This window comes from Gracilinanus agilis, chromosome 4 (genome assembly GCF_016433145.1).
Source record: "Gracilinanus agilis isolate LMUSP501 chromosome 4, AgileGrace, whole genome shotgun sequence".
Taxonomy (NCBI): Eukaryota; Metazoa; Chordata; class Mammalia; order Didelphimorphia; family Didelphidae; genus Gracilinanus; species Gracilinanus agilis.
Window position 1 is genome coordinate 359421850 of NC_058133.1, and position 19630 is coordinate 359441479.

At 37.9% G+C, this 19630-nt stretch overlaps 1 protein-coding gene across 1 annotated transcript in view; it reads left to right on the forward strand.

The window, feature by feature from the left end:
* The first annotated feature begins 9314 nt into the window (after positions 1–9314).
* Positions 9315–19630, forward strand: part of LOC123246558 — a 228958-nt gene continuing 218642 nt past the window's right edge. The window contains exons 1-3 of the mRNA XM_044675405.1: positions 9315–9451; positions 10979–11051; positions 13405–13515. Coding sequence (XP_044531340.1) covers positions 9315–9451; positions 10979–11051; positions 13405–13515 — 321 coding nt within the window. The remainder of the gene's footprint in view (positions 9452–10978; positions 11052–13404; positions 13516–19630) is intronic.

Sequence of the window (19630 nt, forward strand, 5' to 3'; positions counted from 1 at the left end):
AGAATGTTTTGCAGAGAAACATTATTATTCCTATTTTTCCCATAAAGAAATTTAATCACAAAAGTTACACCTTGTATTCAATGTCTGAACTGATAAAAGTGTTAAAAGTTTTTTGGTTTAAAGCTTACTGACTTTATGCAGGGAAAAAAATTGTTCTTTATAAAAATATGCTATGTAATAATTTGCAAGTGTCTGTAGGTCTTGTGCTTTGTATGCTTAGGATTAATCAGCACCACGATTTGTTGTGGTCGGCTTTAATTCTTTCCAGTGGCATAATTTAAATTCTAGATCTCCAAACCAATTTTAGAAGGGACTCTTGGCCATTTAAAAAATAGATCTCTGGCACAGAGGGCCCCTCACATTTCATTTGGGATAATATTTGTGCTTATAATTTGTCTAATTTACAGTGTTATTTCTATATGTACACAGCAGATAACATGACAAAAAAAAAAGAAACTTAAATGATCTTTTTAAAGTGTATATTTGAATTTGGCATCCCCCTATTCAGTAAATTCCAGTGACTCCTTTCATCTCCAGCAACAAATACAAAATATTTGGCTTTTAAAGACCTGCATAACCTGATTCCCTCTTACCTTTCCATCCTCTTATACCTTACTCCCTGCTACATCATGTGTAGTGTCCAGTGACACTGGTCTCCTTGGTTCCTCTAAGACATTCTGTTGCTTGACTCTGGGCATTTTCGTTGGCTGCCCTCATGCCTAGAATGCTCTCCCTTCTCATCTTGGCCTTGGCTTTCCTGGCTTTTTTTAAGTTTCAGTTAAAATCTCACCTTCAAGAAGCCATTCCTGATCCTTTTAATGTCAGTGCCTTCCATCTGAAATTATCTCCAATTTATCTTGCTCGTACATAATTGTTTGCATGTTGTCTCCCCCATTCATTTGTGAGCTCTTTGAGGGAAGGGAAATGACCTGTCTTTTGCCTGACCTCAGCACTTATCACAGCATCTGACACATAGTAGAAGCTTAATAAGTACTTGCTGATTTGACTCAGATTCAACTAAAGGATATTTAAGAATTTCCACATCCAAGGAAATCGGGAATAAAAGATGAATTACACAGTTTGTCTGAGTGATGAGCAAAATATCTTTTCTCATCAAGTAAGGACCTTCCATAAATAAGGTATTCCATTAAGTGTTTCTTTATTTTTTAAAGCAAGACTTTGGTGTTGTACAAGCAAGACAGGAAGAATGGTGAAGAAACAATTCTACAAGATACAGAGTGTCAGTCAAGCTTCTTTTCCTCTATAAGAGGCTTTAGCTCCTGCTCATATCATCCTGTCATCTTGTCTCTTCTTGCCATAGCTCCCACTTAATCTATGGACTCTGACCTGATCTTATTAATAAAAGCAATACAGCCTCTTCATTTTTTCACTTGGGGGCAAAGTTTCTGCTCTAGTAAAAAGACTATGACCTTTCCCTAGTTTCAGCTGTATCTTGTAGAATTTCCTGAGGAAGAGGTAGAGAGGGGACAGGTGTTATAATTGGTGCAGCGGAGCATGTCACTCAAACTCTTATTGGCCTCATTGTACTTATTAAGTAAAATAAAGAGTTTGGAATAGATGACCTCAAAGGTCCATTTTAACTCTAAATTCATAGACCTTTGGATTTAAGCTTCTACCTAGAGATGGGGAAGGAATCCCAGCCTCAAACTTTCAAGCCTAAGAAGGAAGAAACTAGCAACCTTAGAACCTAGTTGTCAAGAATAAAGTAGAAAACAATGAAAAAAGGAGGAAAAAAGAACAAAGAAACTCACAGCTCATTTCCTCTCCTGAGATAGCTTCCCAGCCAATAGTATCCTTGAGTCTTTGTCTCTTCCCACCAACTAATTAGAGAGAATTCCTGTAACTGCCCTGGACTTTGACCAAATGCTGCTGTCCCTAGATGGAAATATATATGTAGGTACAATTCTGATACTATATCCAACATTAGTTCATTTCAGAAGAGATTGAACCAGATGATCTCTCCAGTCTCTTACAGTACTAAATCCTAAGAAACTGTGATCCTTACTCTGAAAGGCAATGTGGCCTTTGTATAGATCCAGGAACAAAGGAGTCTAAGATACAACCTGGCCAAGTTATCTACCCTCAAAATGGCAGGTCTTTTAAGGCTCTTAAGTGGCAGAGCAGATGCCAACTAGCATTGTTATACAAGGTTTCCTTATCCAGGAGCTCAGCATTTATTGGGTCCCACAATAGAGTAAAAATGGCAAAACAGTTTGTTTGATCTCCATTATTTTTAGTCTCTTTATTGCTTCTCACCCAGAATTTGAGACTTCATATACTAACTAACCAAACCAATTCATTTATGTTTCAATCAGACATTCTCTTCCAGAGCACCCTGCATTGTAGATGTTTCTATCCTTTCTCCAAAACTAATTAGGAGACCTTAGATTAACCATGGAATTTAGGACCATTTAATCAAAATTTTCAGCAATCCCTTTTCTAAGATCTCTAACAGATTGTTATTTGCTTTAAGCTCTTCTAGTGATGGTGAACTGACAGCACAATGAGGAAACATTCTTTTTTTTTTTACTGTCAAAACTTAATAATCCTATATTCTGTTTCTTACATGTTCTTACATGTTATAGCTACTATAGGTAAAAACAGATGTTTTTACTTAAAACAGTTACTGAGCTTTTAGTTCTTAGGTAAGATTTAACAGTGTTCTTTAGGAGAACTAAAAGAGTAAACCTAATGGTTGGTGAGTTTCTCAAAGGAAAACCAACTATCCAGCAAGCCTTTGAACCAGTCAACATGAATTTATTAAGTGCCTACTGTGTAGTCAGTCTCTGTGTTAAAGGCTAGAAATACAAGCAGAAAGAAAGACAACCCCTGCCCCAAGGAACTTTTATTCTAATGGAGGAAAACAATACAAAAGGAAACCAAAAAAGGAGGAAGGGGACCAGCCTTGTGGGACATGGTGGAGAGTGTTCAGAATGCAGCTTAAAGTAGTATAGAGACTTAAATAGAAGTTCTGGGAGAAGCCGTCCAATAAGAAGGAAAAGTTAAAGAGCTGGAGAGTTACTTCCAATGAATTCCAGGGCTGCAGTTAACATTCGGTATGTAGAGGATTCTGGGGCATGGTAGAAATCTGGATGGGGTACTTTAAAAAGTATTTTTGAGAAAACAGCAAAGGGTTCTGAGAAAAGCATCCAGTGATTAAAAGAATGGAAAAATAAATCCTATGGAGAGAGGTCAAAGCAATAGAGTTTGTTTAGTCTAGAAAAGAAAAAGCTAAGATTAACTGTCTCCAAGTATGTGAAAGGTTTCTGTGATGGGGATGCCAACCAGTTGTTTCCCATATCCTTGGAGGATCAAGCTAAAGGACATGGGTTTAAAGTAAAGAGATTTCCTTTGGACAGAAAGCAGACCTCATAGGTCAGCATTACAAAACAATCAGATGGGCTAATGAGGAAGCTTTGGGGTCTCCATCCCTGCAGAGCCTCAGGAATAGAAAAATCAAGCTCCAATGGTTAAGCCTTTCCACTGGTCATTGGAAGTTCTGGCATTCACTTAAACAGAAAATGATTGTGTCATTCTTGTCTAATTTGAAAGTACTTCCTGAGCAGTTTCTGAGAATATGCTCTGAATGGTGATGTGTTAACTTTCTAAGCAAGGTTAGACAAGCATTGATCCTTCTATGGATTCCATTCTGAAGACAGGTATCATGGTCTAATCCCTTAGGTATTCTGAAATCTGTATCTAACTAAAAGTGTTAATCCTCCAAACAAAATAACAGCAAACAACCTTTAGGCTTGGATTTTCTCACCTCTGGGTTCAGAAATCCATGTGGAGAGAGTTTGATCAAAAAAGCCAAGATGGACAGTTTCTTCTCTAGGAAGAGAATTAACCAAGTGTATCTTGCCAAAGTTCCTTTTGGCTGACTCTTAGAATGCAGCAACAAATGGGAAACTGTTGGTCTTAACAGTATCTTACTTATAGTAGCAATAACAATCAGCATTTATTAAGCCCCAGAAGTACCCTAAGCATCTTTTGGGCACATATGTCTACTCAGGAATTAATATAAGCTGCCTATGTACATTAATTTTCATTTTAAGCATCTGAGAATCACATTCCTTGAAATGAATCTAGACAAATTAACTTTATTTGGAAAGGGGAATAACAAGAAAGAATTTAGATTTGGTATGTAACATTTATTGAGGATTTCTATAATGCTACCCACAAATAATATTACATAATTATTATGTAGTATTGATTCTAAGTTGGAAGGTAAGGTTTTGGGTTTTTTAATTTTGGGGAGGGCAAAAAGGACTCTACCTCCTGATAGTTTGGGGGGAATCATGGATAGGCATATGCTTTTATGAGTCATACATCATAGCATCACAGAATTTTTTGAATACTGTAGTTGAACTCAAGAAGACTTTAGACACCTACTGGTTATGTATCTACACTGGGCAAGTCACTTAATCTCTCTCAGCCTGTTTCCTTATTTGTAAAAATGGAGATAATAGCACCCACCTCACAGGGTTGTTGGGGAAAAAAACAAATGAGACTTTATAATATGCATATATTATAAAATGTGTATATATATATATATACACACACACATAAATAACACTTTGTAAACCTTTATGTACATAAATGTGAGATATTATAATTACTCATTTTAGAGCCAGCTTGAACCTGAACAATCATCTCTACTAACCCAATGCCCTAAAGGAAATCTATAGGAACCTCTACTGTAACATTCTTGACAATTTGTCTTCCAGCCTCTGCTTGTAAACAACAATAAGGGAGGACCCATCACCTTTTTTTTTTTTTTTTTACATTTTTTTTTTAACCCTTGTACTTCGGTGTATTGTCTCATAGGTGGAAGATTGGTAAGGGTGGGCAATGGGGGTCAAGTGACTTGCCCAGGGTCACACAGCTGGGAAGTGGCTGAGGCCGGGTTTGAACCTAGGACCTCCTGTCTCTAGGCCTGACTCTCACTCCACTGAGCTACCCAGCTGCCCAGACCCATCACCTTTTGAGGCAGACCATTCCAATTTTGGAAAGTTCTAGTTGCTAAGGAGTTTATTTTTGTTTTTTCCCTGATAGTCTAAATTTGCCTCTTCCATATGGCAGACCCTCAACTATTTGAAGCCAGCTATTATGTCCACTCTTAATCTTATCCTTTTTAGGGCAAACATACCCAGGATATGGGAAAAATGGACAGCAAGAAGGAAGGGGCAGATTTTTATGAGATTTTCAGATTAAGGTCTGGACATGCAGCTGTCAAGTCTCTATTTCCCCATGAGGCAATAGCATCAAATCAAAATGGCCTACTTATGATGAGAAAGGTAGATTTCTAACTGCCAAATTAGCAAGCTTGTAGGAGAGTTTTTGCCAGTTCTAACTAGAACCAGCAGAGTTAAGCCTTCAGTGCTATCATATAACAGGAGCCAGGCCTTGGAGAGGGGACAAGATTTCTCTAGTCATTCAAAGGCATTTTCACTTCTTTTTTCATACATCAGAACATCACTACAACAAGGATATGTAATTTCCTTGCTATGGAAATTATCTCTAACAGTGGAGATCACAGTCTGCTTATAGCTCATGGAGAATCGTATAAAGCAATTGAAGTTCATTGATTATCATTAGAGGAAATTTGTTCTAAAAAATTGAAGAACATGAGCATAGGAAAGAATTTGGCATTATGTTTAGTAAATGCATATTAGTTGGGAAGTGGTATGGTATAAGTGGGTAGAGCACTGGCATGAGAATCAAGAAGACTTAGGTTCGAATCCAGCCTCTGACACATACTAGTTATGTATGACTTTGGTCAACTTTACTTAGCCTTTCTATGTCCTAAGCATACTCAATAAAACTAAATTATGTAATAGCTGTTAATCTAGGTTGGAGAGAGGGTTTCCTCACTGAGACTTTCCTATACCAGTGAAATTACAGATTAACCCTCAAAATGCTTACCCAGAAACAAAGCTCAGTGTGGCAGGAACCAAATATGATGACACAAGCATTTTTGTTTTTAATGAGTAACAAATCCAAGAGCTTAGAATTAGAGAAGGCAAATCAAAATGAATCTGTATGATTTTCTTCCAGCTTATGTTCTAGCTTTGCTTATGCCTATTGGGCATACCCAGACTGGCCACACTTCAGCACCTCTCTAAGAGGAAACAGTTTAGAAGGAAATCCCCCATATGTGTCATGGCAGACCCTATGACCATGTTGGTGAACCTATCGCACACATGCCAGAGTGGGTTGCTGCCTTACCCCTCTCCACATGTACCTGAGGACACTTCTCACATCACTGGCCCCTCTGCCCAGCAGCCCAATGGGAGTGCTTCCTCCCTCCCTGTCCAGGGTAAGGTGTGGGACTCACATGTGATGCAAGGGTTGCAGTTTGGGCACTTGGTCTCTAAGGTCTCTAAAAGGTTTGCCATCACTGCCCTATAGCATGCAGTTTAGTTGGAGAGGAGGAAGTTGCAAACTGGTCTTGCTTGTGAGTCAACTCAGCTGAAGTAAAGAGCATTCTCCTCGAGCAACTCAGTCTTCAATGAAGTATTGGAAGGAAAAAAAATCAAGCTTCTCTATTTAAACCCTAAAACACAAAATTGCAACAAATTGTCATTTCAGAAGATGAATGGCACAGAGTGTGCTTAATGGTGATCATATCAGCCTTGTTATGATGGCAGGTCATGCATGTTATAAATTACATTTATCAATTATGATAACAGTAATAGCAGTAGTATAGTTGATATAGGGCTGGGTCTGGAGTCAGGAAAGACTTGGGTTCAAATCTATTAAATCTATTTCAGACATTTCCTGGCTAAGGGACACTCACTATTTTGTGCCTCAGGCAAAAGTTCCCTAAGATTTAATCTACTAAAGTAAATATTTTGAGTGAAATAAATTTCCCCATAGGGAGTTTTCCATGCTAGTAAAATCACATCTTCTTTCCCATATGTGAGCATACATAACTCTAGCCATCCAACCCCTACGTATAATTCTCATGTGGGTTTAATCACCTGAGGAGGAAAGCTGAAAGCTGGAAACTAATGGAATAAGATTAAGAACTAGAGAAAGTGAGTCATAGATGAAACAAAGAAACAACACAGAAATTTTGCGTGGTGGCAGCAGGTCAGCACTCGGGAGTCAGTGTCCAAGAGAGTGGGCTCAGCAAGCTACACTGTTTATTATAGGCTTCAAGGATGTGGGACTTGCAGGATGTCAATAAAAGAACTGAAACAACAGAAGTATTAACAAATTATTGACAACCAATTGTAAGATAAAGGAATGGAGAGCAAGATAATAGTATAGCTGGGCACCCAAGGAAAAAGCTCATTTGAAAGCCCTTCCTGACTAAAACACTGGCCCAAGTTTATTCAGATCTAAGAGTATGTCTTTGACATTTCAAAGGGCCTTTACAAATAGTTAGCTAGCTTTCAGACCGCAGATAATAAGAGAGGCTTGATTTTTAAGTTCCACAAAATTTAAAACTCATCCAATTTAAGGATTCATAAATCAATCATGTGAAATATTAGAAATATATCCATAAGTCTTGTCCATGAACACTTTGCTCAGAGTCAGCTTTTGAATACATCTTTAATACCTTCATGATTCATTAAAACCAAAACCCTTCAATAACAACAATAATAAAACATAACAAGTGTTCAAAAACTACCTGGCATTACAACCAGTGGAAATACGCGTTGGCCATGGGTGGGTGAAGGGGAAAGTAAGGGCATAAAGTATGTAAAGTATGTAAACAGGTTAAAAATGAATATTAATAAATATTAATAAATGTCTAATAATTAAAAAAAAAACTACCTGGCACCTTGAGATTATCATTTAAAGGAACAAGCATTCCCACCTTAGCCCTGAGAAAGATATGGGAACACTAATCTTTCTGTGCTGCAAATCTCGGAATGTCAGGCAATTCTCAAACTACTATTATCTACCCATATCTGTGAGGGAGAAGCATAGAGAATCATTCTGGAGCTTAGAATCATGATACATCTCGAAAAAGAGAGAATTACATCAAATGATCTCTGGAGTCCTTTTAGTCTTATATAATCTATGACCTTACAAGAAATTCCTTCTTAGTGCCCTAGCTTATCTTTAAAGATTAGAGAGGACTGTATTGTCTGCATTTTCTGTTGAGGTTTTATTTAGAAGATTTCACAAAAATGACCCACATGGAGTTTTCCCAACTCTAGTAGTCATGTGACATGCAAGAGTATATAGATAAAAGAGATGGGCAAACAATGATGGTGGAGTACATGTCTTCTGATTATAAAGAAAGTTTATTGGTTGAGAAATATTAGTTTCCCCAAAGTTCCCTAGCACTACATTTTCCCACCTCTTCTTCAGTGTGCAACAACGAATATATATGTGTACATATGTATATATAGTATTTGTACAAATATGTAGTATATAATAAACTAATATATATGTATGTTATATACATATGTATATTAGTAATATATAAGTATATTATATACATATGTATATTAGTAATATACATACACTTATATATTACTAATATACATATGTATATTATATATATACTTACATATATATTAGTTTATTATATATGTACTACATATAGACTATACATATATAATCATTTATGATGTATATGTATACATTACATATATATTATATGTATATATACAGATATATCCCCATATATATTTAACTCGTATTATAATAGCTGACATTTATAAATATTTTACATGCATTAGTTCAATTACACAGAAGTAGCCTGGTGGTACGGTTTAAGTTGGCTTTGAAATCAGCAACACGTGGATTCAAGTGCCACCTCCAATATCCAGGCTATAGGGCCCAGAGTTCCTTACCTGCTCATTGAACCAAATCACTCACTCTTATCAGACTACAAGTTGCAGAGAAAGTAGTGATCTCCACTAGTAGAGGGAGTTCTTCACCCAGAGCTCCTGGCCTTAATGAAATCACAAAGCTACCAAAAAAAAATCATAATTGTCACCTGATTCTTTTCTTAAATTGCCATGCACTGATTGCACATGTATAATCCATATCAAATTGCTTATTTCAGAGGTGGGAGGGGAGGGAGAGAATTTGGAATTCAAATTTTAAAAAACAAATGTTAAAAGTTGTCTTAATATGCATTTAGAAAAATAAAATATTATTAAAAAATTAAATGACTATGTACATTTTCCATTTATCTGGAGGCTTTTCTTGAAAGGGTATATTGGACAAAAACTCCTACTTGTGAGCTAGGAGTCAATGATGAGGGAGAGAGTTAGCTGTCAGCTTTGTACTGATTCCCAACAGAGACAACAGATAAAGCACAGAACATGGATGAAATTTATAAGATCGCCTCCACAGAGAGGATCCAGCAGCTGGAAAAAGAAATGGAGGTTCAGCTGGCTGAGCTTAAGACAGAAATACAAGAACATGGAGCTCTTAGGAGATCGCCTCATAGGGTGTTCAGGTAAAGGCAATATCTTACTGAAACACATTGAAAAATGACTCCTAAGTGTAATCATTGTGCCATCGTTAGGATTAGAGGTCTGTGGCTTGCCATAGGGACAAGAGCCCTTCATTTGAAGCCAAGAGACATGAGGTTCAAGTTCCAGCTCAAAGCAAAGCAAAATGAGACAAGGCAATGAGTATTTATCAAGGCATTCCTTAAGTGTCTGTACTCTGCTAAGATCTGGGAATACCTCCCAACCCTTTAAGGAGTTTATATTTTGAAAAGGAAAGACAATATCCAAAAGGGAGCTGAAAAGGGAGGTGAGACAGAGTGCAAGGTACCTCTGCCATAGCAAAATCCTGTGAGTCAGAGGCAGAGCCAAGTCAGGAATAAAGGGTGGCTGGCCTGGACATTGTCTCCAAAATGGAGGCCTCAGAAAGAATTCACCAAGGGGGAAAGGGGCTGGAGACATCAAAGGAAGGTCGACAGTGAGAAGGTCCCAGGAGTTGAAGGAAATTCTAAGATGAGAATGTCATGGTGGCAAAGTCATGAGACTCAGAAGCCAAATTGGGAGGGGAATGAAGCATGGCAGGCTTTGGGTTAAATCCAAAATGGAGCTCTACCCATTCTAGGTATGTGTGGTATAGTAGAAAGAGTACTGGATCCCCTGCTACTAACTACCTGTGTGATCTTGAGCAAGTCATTTCTCTGCAATAGTCCTCAGTTGCATCATATATCAAATGAAGACAGCAACTGATCCTTTCCAGTTCTAAGTCTATGATCTACTAGAAGTCATGTGACATCTCAGAACTTCCATGTCTTTATTTGTAAAATGGGCATATTAATACTTCTACTAATGTGCCTCACAGGGTTGCTAGGAGGATCAAATGAGATAATGATTTGCAACTATTGGTTGTTATCTAAATGTGAGCTGCTATGACTGTACTTATTGAAGAAAGTTATTCTTTTCTCCTAAAATATTTAAATTGGATTTGATCTTTTTTTTAAACCCTTACCTTCTGTCTTAGAATCAATACTGAGTATCAGTTCTAAGACATAAGAGTGGTAAGGGCTACATAATTGGAGTTAAGTGACTTGTCCAGGGTCACACCACTAGGAAGTGTCTGAGACCACATTTGAATCCACGGTCTCTCATCTCCAGGCCTGACTCTCTATCCATTGAGCCACCCAACTGCCCCAAATGAATTTGATCTTGATTCTCCATAAGTTTGAAAAGTGTTAACAATAAAAGAATTTTTAGTGATACATTCCAACAAGGCAGTTTGTTTCTAACTTCTATGAAAAAGAAACAGAATAGTAATAGTTACCATTTAATGTACTTTAAGGTTTACAAGCATTTTACAGAAATAATCTCATTTGATCCTCATAACCACTCTGGTATGGTAGGAGTTACAATTTATCCTCCCAAAGAGCTTATCTGCTGTAGTCTGGATATACTGTTACATAAGGGCCACATTCCAGGACTACTTGCTACCTATGACGGTATGTGTAACACTTTTGGTTTTTACATAAATCTTTCTACAGTTCTGTCCGATTACCAAAGGATGTTTCTTACTTTAGAAAAGAAAGGGAACTGGCATTAAGGAAAAGCTTACAGGTAAGTGAGCAGGTAAAGAACATTGCTATTGAAAACTGCTTATTAAAAATCGTTGACAGAATCTCCCTGTTGCCTGGGGTTGCAGGGATACAGAGAACAGTAGGGGGCAGTGATTGTTTTTGTTTATTTATCTTTTATTTCAAAGTTATTTATCTGTTTTATATTAAAATACCCAGTTAACTAACTTCCTCCCTCTCTCACATTAGAGAAGGTATCATTTGAAAGAAGATATATGCCAGTGGTTCCCAAACTTTTTGGCCTACCGCCCCCTTTCCAGAAAAAATATTACTTAGTGCCCTGGAAATTAATTTTAAAATTTTTTTAATAGTAATTAATAGGAAAGATAAATGCTCCTATGGCCATCACTGCCTCTCTGGATCGCTGCAGCACCCACCAGAGGGTGGTGGTGTCCACTTTGGGAATCACTGATATATGCGTATATAAAACTATATCTTAGTTCTTTTTATCAGTGATTGTTACAATAACAGGGACAGTGATTGTGAGCTAAAGAGGGAACTACCAAAACTTTCACCAGAGAGTTCTTCACAGATCATCCATCCCCTCCCAAACTTGAATCCATTAGTATCTCAGATCAGAAAGAGATCACTATCCACTAAATCTACACCCCACTCCAGCCAACCATGCTGATCACAGAAGCAAAATTTTTAACCTGTTTCTAATGGAAAAAAAGGTATTATCTACCTTTCCCAGATAAGGCATAATCATACCCAGGATATGACATTTAAAGGGACAAATAGCAATGCAAGATATTTGCATATCATATAAAATGAATATTATTCAGAGTATCTTTTCCAAAGTAATGCAATTCATTCATTAGTCTAATAATGCTTTAGTCCTCTGTCATTTGTTGTAATTATTTTTATTTTTTATACAAAATTTTATTAAAATAAAAATTTCAAAAGTAAAGAAAGAAGATAATGCTTGAAAATGAAATGATTTGGTTTCATTTTTAAATAAGTAGAAGGAAAACTAAAGCAATTAATCCATTCCTGCTGAGTTGTTTTCCTGGAAAGACATTTGTGGGAGATTTGTGCAGTTTCTTGATTTCATTTATTATAGTTAGCCATTTGAAAACTTTTACATAGTACTAAAATATGTTGGGAAAGGAAAGAAGGAAGGAGGGAGGGAGGGAAGGAGTAGAGAAGGGAGGAAGGGAGGAGGGAGGAAAAGAAGGAAAGAGGGAAGGAAGAAAGAAGGAAGGAGGGAGGTAGAGTAAAATGTGGAGCAAGGGAAGAAGGAAGGAACAAAGGAACAAGGGAAGTAGGGAGGAAGGAAGAATAGTAAAATGTGTTGTTGAATGAAGGAAGGAGAAGAAGGAAGGAGGGAGAGTAAAATGTAGAAGGAAGGAAAGAAGAGACGAAGGGAGCAAGGAAAGAAGGAAGGAATGAAGGAACAAAGGAAGTAGGGAGGGAGGGAGAATAGTAAAATGTTNGTTCTCAACCTATTTCTTTTTTCTTTTTTTAACCTTTATCTTATTCATTTATTTATTTATTCATTTGCTGGTTAGCTTATTTATTTATTTGTTTGTTTGTTTGTTTGTTTATTTAAAGCCCTTACTTGTTGTCTTAGAATGAATATTGGTTCTAAGACAGAAGAGCTGTAAGGGCTAGGTATTGGGGATTAAGTGGCTTGCCCAGGGTCACACAGCTAAGGAAGTTTCTGAGGCCAAAGTTGGATCCAGGACCTCCCATCTCTAGGCTTGACTCTCAAACAACTGAGCCACCCAGCTGCCACTTAACTACCTTTTATCTTGTATTAGTTCTAATACAGAAGAGCATTAAGGGCTAGGCAATTGGGGTTAAGTGATTTGTCCAGGGTCACATAGCTAGGAAGTATCTGAGACTACATTTGAACCCAGGTCCTCTCAAGTCCAGGTCTAGTGTTAACTAGCTGCCTCGACCTATTTATTTTTCAGTAATCAATCTTATTTTCCTAAACCCTTTTCACCATCTTCCTTCCCATCTGCTTACCTGTGCATTGATGTCCCTGAGTGTCAAAGGATATGTTTTCTTGGTTTATAGGATTCTGTTCAGTTTTTTATAAACTGCAATGTTATATTTTTCCTTTTCTCACCATGAACCCTTAAAAAAAGAGATGATAAAAATATTCCATGAAATTGCATTTCTTATTGCCTGTGGGTGCAAGAAAAACCAACATTATTGAAGGAAGGAAGGAAGGAAGGAAGGAAGGAAGGAAGGAAGGAAGGAAAGAGGGAAAGTAATAAACTGGGAACATTTTCCTGTTATGACATCTTGATCATTTTATTTCCTCTGCTTTTTACCCTTCTGTTACTGTTTGAGGTGGGTTACTTTTGTCTGTCTCTGATGCTCAGGTGGCTGAATCAAAGCCCCTTGTTATTCAAGCAGATGTCCTGCAGAGGGAGCTAGAAAGCTGTTTGAGAAAAGAGCACACAGTTGAAAACTTACCTTTACTTCTGTACCAGGTAAGTGTATACTTACTACTGCAGGGCTCATCCTGGTTTTTGCTTTTAGTCTGCTCAAAGCCAGACATCTGGCTTCTCTCCAAGCCAGAGAAGAACTTCCCTCGATGATCAGTTTTCTCATTTCAGAACCCGTTTTGTATATGCCTTTTCTTTTAGTGACCTTTACTGTCACAGTTGACTACTATGACTTTCTAAGTCTAAGGAAAATGTCAGATCTCAGGTTAATAGCTCTAATCTTACCTTTGAAATGCCCACAATAACTTCATTTTCTAAGGAAAGTTTTGGGTCAGAAGCTAATTAAAGAGTGTGTCAAACTTTTAGTCACTGATAAACTTTGAAAACAGAAAATTCTTTGCCACAACAGGGTCTTTGACACTTAGAACAGCCAAAGCTGTCCCTGGGACAAGGAGCATAAAATGCCCCTTCAAAACAGAATCCCTAGCAATAAGAAGAAACAATCTTGGAAGTGGGGAGGTGGAGGGGGTAGAATACTGAAAAAAGGGAGATGAGAAGGGTGAGGGCAAATGAGGCAGGTAGGCCAAACCAGGGCAGTGATTGCTTACTTGGGATGGTAAGAGGAAGGGAGTGAGGGAATAAGCATTAATATAGCACAACTATGTGCCAGGCACTGTGCTAAGTGCTTTAAAAATGTTATTTGATCTTCACAGCCACCTTGGAAGGGAGTTATGATTTCCATTTTTGCCTTTGAGGAAATTGAGGCAAATAAGTTAACTGACTTGCCTCATAGCTAGTTTGAGGTCACATTTGAATTCACATCTTCCTGACTCTAGGTCCAGCTTTCTATCCACTGAGCCACCAAGCTGTCCAAATGAAGCAAGAAGCCATCTACTAGCTTCTTCCTTTAAGTTTTCTTGCCAACTTACTAGGTTGATGTGTGGCTAGTGCATACAGGACCAGCCTTGGAGTCAGAGATATCTGGGTTCAAGTCCTATAACTAATACATGCCAGTTATATGACTACGTTCAAAAAATTTAACCTCTCACTACCTTAGGCAACTTTTAAAAATTCCAAGTTATAGAGTGGTTTCTGTTAAGATCAAAATTCTCTGGAGACTATATCTTAATTTATAATGATTTATTAAATAATAACAAGCAGGTCCAAGAAAGAAAAGGCATCAGCCACATGTGGTCAGCTTTTCTCTTTGCATGTCTCCTTCCCTAGCTAACTGGAGCTCTATTCTCACTGTAATTCCCACATCAAAGAGTCTGAGGCTTTCCCTACACCTCAAACTTATATCCTCCATGATATCACTTTTCTCAGTCTCTTTGATTGGCCAGATTTGACTTCAGTTCAGGTCAGAGGCTGGTCTTCCAGATTCAAGCAGTCATCTGGGACAATAGGCAAAAGTCTTTCAAGTATCAGGGAGCCTTGAGGCTTCTGGTGTCCTCCCAGAGTGCAGATAACATTCCTCTTGCACAGATAAGCCTCTGTCCTTGTTCTTAATCCAATCAAAAAGTGGGGTTGTTGCAACCTCAAAAGAAAAGAGTAGTTCAGACTAATAATTCTCACATATCTCTATCAGAAATAGCTGCAGGGGCAGCTGGGTATCTCAGTGGATTGAGAGCCAGGCCTAGAGACAGGAGGTCCTAGGTTCAAATCCGGCCTCAGACACTTCCCAGCTGTGTGACCCTGAGCAAGTCACTTGACCCTCATTGCCCACCCTTACCACTCTTCCACCTATGAGCCAATACACAGAAGTTAAGGGTTAAAAAAAAAAAAAAGAAATAGCTTCAACACTGGTAGTTCCAGAAACTGATAAAATCATAGATCTAGAACAATGGTAACAAAATTTACTAGATAATCTTCCTTCTGCTAAAGCAACACAAGTGTTTTCAGTATCTTCTAAATTCAATACCCTGGGCCAAAGCCCTATTTGCCCTGCCTTAGTTATGGCTTTGTTGCGTATTTAGCAAGTTGTGGAGACAAGATGTGCCAATTAGCTTTTCAAAAAGCAACATTTTTTATCCTTTTAAAATTTTATTCCCCCCATTACATATAAAAAGTTTCCAACATTCTTCAAAGAATATTGAGTCTCAAAGATGGCAGCAGAGTAAAAAGCAGCTGCTTGACCTCTCCTAACCCACACATATAGGACTCCTCAAGAAGACATAAAAACAAATCCAGATGAATGAAGGGACCCCACAATAGGGCGCAGCATTGAAGGTATGTGGAATTGGGGCATTTCCATGCTATAAGGAGGTGAAACAGCTCTCACTAAAACTCGAACTGAACAACTCCTCCCACACACACACCACCTATAGTGCCAAAGCCAGCGCAAAAGAGTTAGAGCAAGTTTGGGGCACCCATTAAGTCATTGGCAGCTACCTGGGGTCACCAGGGCCTGTTCCTGAGAGCAACAAGACTTAAGATCCCAAGAGGCTGAAGAAAGCACAGACTCTGAACACAGACCCTGAGTGCAGGCACAGATCCTGAGTGGGGACCCAGTGCAGAGGGGTGCATGACTGTGGAAGCAGTGCCCTGAGACTGTTAAAGGACCCTTGGGCAGAGGAACAAGCAAGGGACCATCAGGAGGCTTGACCCTGAGAACAACTAGACCTGAGACCTCAGGAGTGTAAAGAGCACAGACAAACCCTGAGCGTGAGGATAAAGCTGAGAGGGCACTGAGCTAAAAATGGCAAGCCAGACTCAGGAACCCCAGAAGAGAAAGATCAAGAAGAAACCTTTAACACTTGACAACTTTTACACAGAAAAAAATCCAGACAACAGAGCAAACAGCAGAGGAGAAAAAACAAGTAATGATATTCAAACCTTCCCAAAAAAATGAAAATGGGTCACATGGTCTTGAAGAGTTCAAATCTGAGATTATGAGAAAGATGGAAGAGATCTGGCAAGAAAATAACAGTTTAAAAGGCAGAATTTCACAATTGGAAAATGAGGCAAGTAAATCAAAGACCAGAAATGACCAGATTGAAAAGGAAAACCAGTCTCTAAAGGCTAGAATTGGGCAATTTGAAAAAGATGCCCTCAAATCAAAAGAATTGATAAGCAAATTAGAGGCCAAAATCAAACAGCTGGAAAATAGGATAGACCAAATCAAAAAGGAAAATCAAAAGTTTATAGCAGAAAACCAGTCTCTAAAGATAAGAATTGGGCAAGTAGAAGCCAATGTATCTTTCAAGACAGCAAGAACAAATAAAACAAAGGCAAAAGACTGAAAAAAATAGAAGGAAACATGAAATATCTCAATGAGAAAGTGAAAGACCAAGAAAACAGGTCTAGAAGAGACAATTTGAGAATCATTGGTCTTCCTGAAAAAGCAGAAATTAATAGAAATTTGGACTCCATACTAAAATAAATTATTCAGAAAAACTGCCCTGAAGTTCTACAACAAGAGGACAATATAAACATTGAAAGGATCCATAGATCACCCTCTACACTAGATCCAGAAAAGACAACCCTAAGGAATATAATAGCCAAATTCAAGAGCTTCGAAGTAAAAGAAAAAAATTTTACAAGAAGCCAGAAAGAGACAATTCAGATATCAAGGAGCACCAATCAGGATCACACAGGATCTGGCAGTCTCCACACTAAAAGACTGCAAGGCTGGGAATATGATATTCAGAAAGGCAAGAGAACTGGGTCTACAACCAAGGATCACCTACCCATCAAAACTGACTATATACTTCCAGGGGAAAGTATGGGCATTCAACAAGATAGAAGATTTCCAAGTATTTGCACAGAAAAGACCAGGACTAAATGAAAAGTTTGATATCCAACCACAAAAATCAAGAGAAACATGAAAAGGTAAATAAGAAACAAGGGAAAGTAAGAAAACTCATATTTTTTAAATTTGCCTCTTTAAAGGCTTCAATAAGATCGAATTATTTCTATTCCTATGTGGAGAAATGTTATGTATAATTCTCTGTAGTGAACTCTATTCACTATTATAGTATTCACTATTATAGTAATTAGAAGAATTATTCATAGGGAGAGTTTGGAATACTAAATGGTCTAAGACAATATGGGGGGTGGGAAAGAGGGGGAGAGTGAATAGTAGAGGACACCAAGAGAAACTTGAAGGAATAAGAAAAATAGGATATTCTATTACACACAAAGAGGGCATGGGAATGGGAAGGGGAAGGGATGAATACTATTATAAGAAGGAGAGGAAGAGAGCATTAAGAGGTAATATTTAAACCTTACTCTCAGTGTAATTAACCCTGAGAGGAAAGAGTAGCTATATCCATTGGAACATAAAACTCTATCTAACCCTATTGAGAAAGTCAGAAGGGATAAACCAAGGGGAGGAGGGGAGTGGGGAGGTCAAAAAAGGGAGGGGAGAAGAAGGGAGAGGGAATTCATTAGGCCTTAAAAATAAAAAGAGGGGAATAATAAGGGAGGGGGGTAGAAAGGGAAGTAAATCAAGGGAGGGGACAAGGGTTACTGGCTTAAAGCAAACCACTGGTTTAAAAGAAAATAGTGTGGGGGCAGCTGGGTAGCCCAGTGGATTGAGAGCCAGGCCTAGAGATGGGAGGCCCTAGGTTCAAATCTGGCCTCAGACACTTCCTAGCTGTGTGACCCTGGGCAAGTCACTTGACCCCCATTGCCTGCCCTTACCAGTCTTCTGCCTTGGAGCCAATACACGGAAGGTAAAGGTTCAAAAAATAAATAAATAAATAAAATAAAAGGAAATAATGTAAGAAGAAGGAGTAGAACTAGGAGAGGATACCAAAATGTTGGTGAATACACAACTGATAATTATAACTCTGAATGTGAATGAGATGAACTCGCCCATAAAATGGAAACAAATAGCAGAGTGGTTTAGAAACCAAAATCCTACCATATGTTGTCTACAAGAAACACATATGAGGCGGGTGGACATACACAGATTTAAGGTAAAGGGCTTGAGCAAAATCTTTTGGGCTTCAAATGAGAAAAAGAAGGCAGGAGTGGCGATCATGATTTCTGACAAAGCCAAAGTAAAAATAGATATGATTAAAAAAGACAGGGAAGGTAATTACATCCTGATAAAAGGCAGTATAGACAATGAGGAAATAACAGTGCTCAATATGTATGCACCAAATGACATAGCATCCAGATTCTTAAAGGAGAAACTGGCAGAGCTCAAGAAGGAAATAGAAAGTAAAACCATACTAGTGGGAGATCTAAATATTCCTCTTTTAGATCTAGATAAATCAAACCAAAAAATAAATAAGAAAGAGGTAAGAGAGGTGAATGAAGTCCTAGAAAAATTAGATTTAATAGATGTGGAGAAAAATAAATAGGGACAAAAAGGAATACACCTTCTTTTCAGCTGCACATGGTATATTCACAAAGATTGACCATGTAATAGGGCATAGAAACATTGCAAACAAATGCAAAAGATTCTGAGGCACTTATGGAAAAGAATGCTACCCACATTCAGAGGAAGAACTACAGGAGTGGAAACAGAAGAAAAACAACTGCTTGAACATATGGGTTGAGGTGGACATGATTGGGGATGTAGACTCGAAACTACCACACCAATGCAACTATCAACAATTTGGAAATAGGCCTTGATCAATGACACATATTAAAACCAGTGGAAATGCATATTGGCCATGGGATGGGGGGAGGTCGGAGAGTGAAGGGGAAAGTAAGAGCATAAATCATGTCACCATGTTAACTTTTCTAAAAAGTAAAACTTTTGGGACAAGAATCCACTGTTTGACAAAAACTGCTGGGAAATTTGAAAAACAATATGGGAGAGATTAGGTTAGATCAACATCTCACACCCTACACCAAGATAAATTCAGAATGGTGAATGACTTGAATATAAAGAGGGAAACTATAAATAAGTTAAGTGAACACAGAATAGTATATTTGTCAGATCTCTGGGAAAGGAAAGATTTTAAAACCAAGCAGGAGTTAGAGAAAATCACAAAATGTAAAATAAATGATTTTGATTATATCAAACTAAAAAGCTTTTGTACAAACAAAAACAATGCAGCCAAAATCAGAAGGGAAACAACAAATTGAGAAAAAAATCTATAACAAAAAACTCTGACAGGGGTCTAATTACTCAAATACATAAGAAGTTAAATGAATTGTATAAAAAATCAAGCCATTCCCCAATTGGTAAATGGGCAAGGGA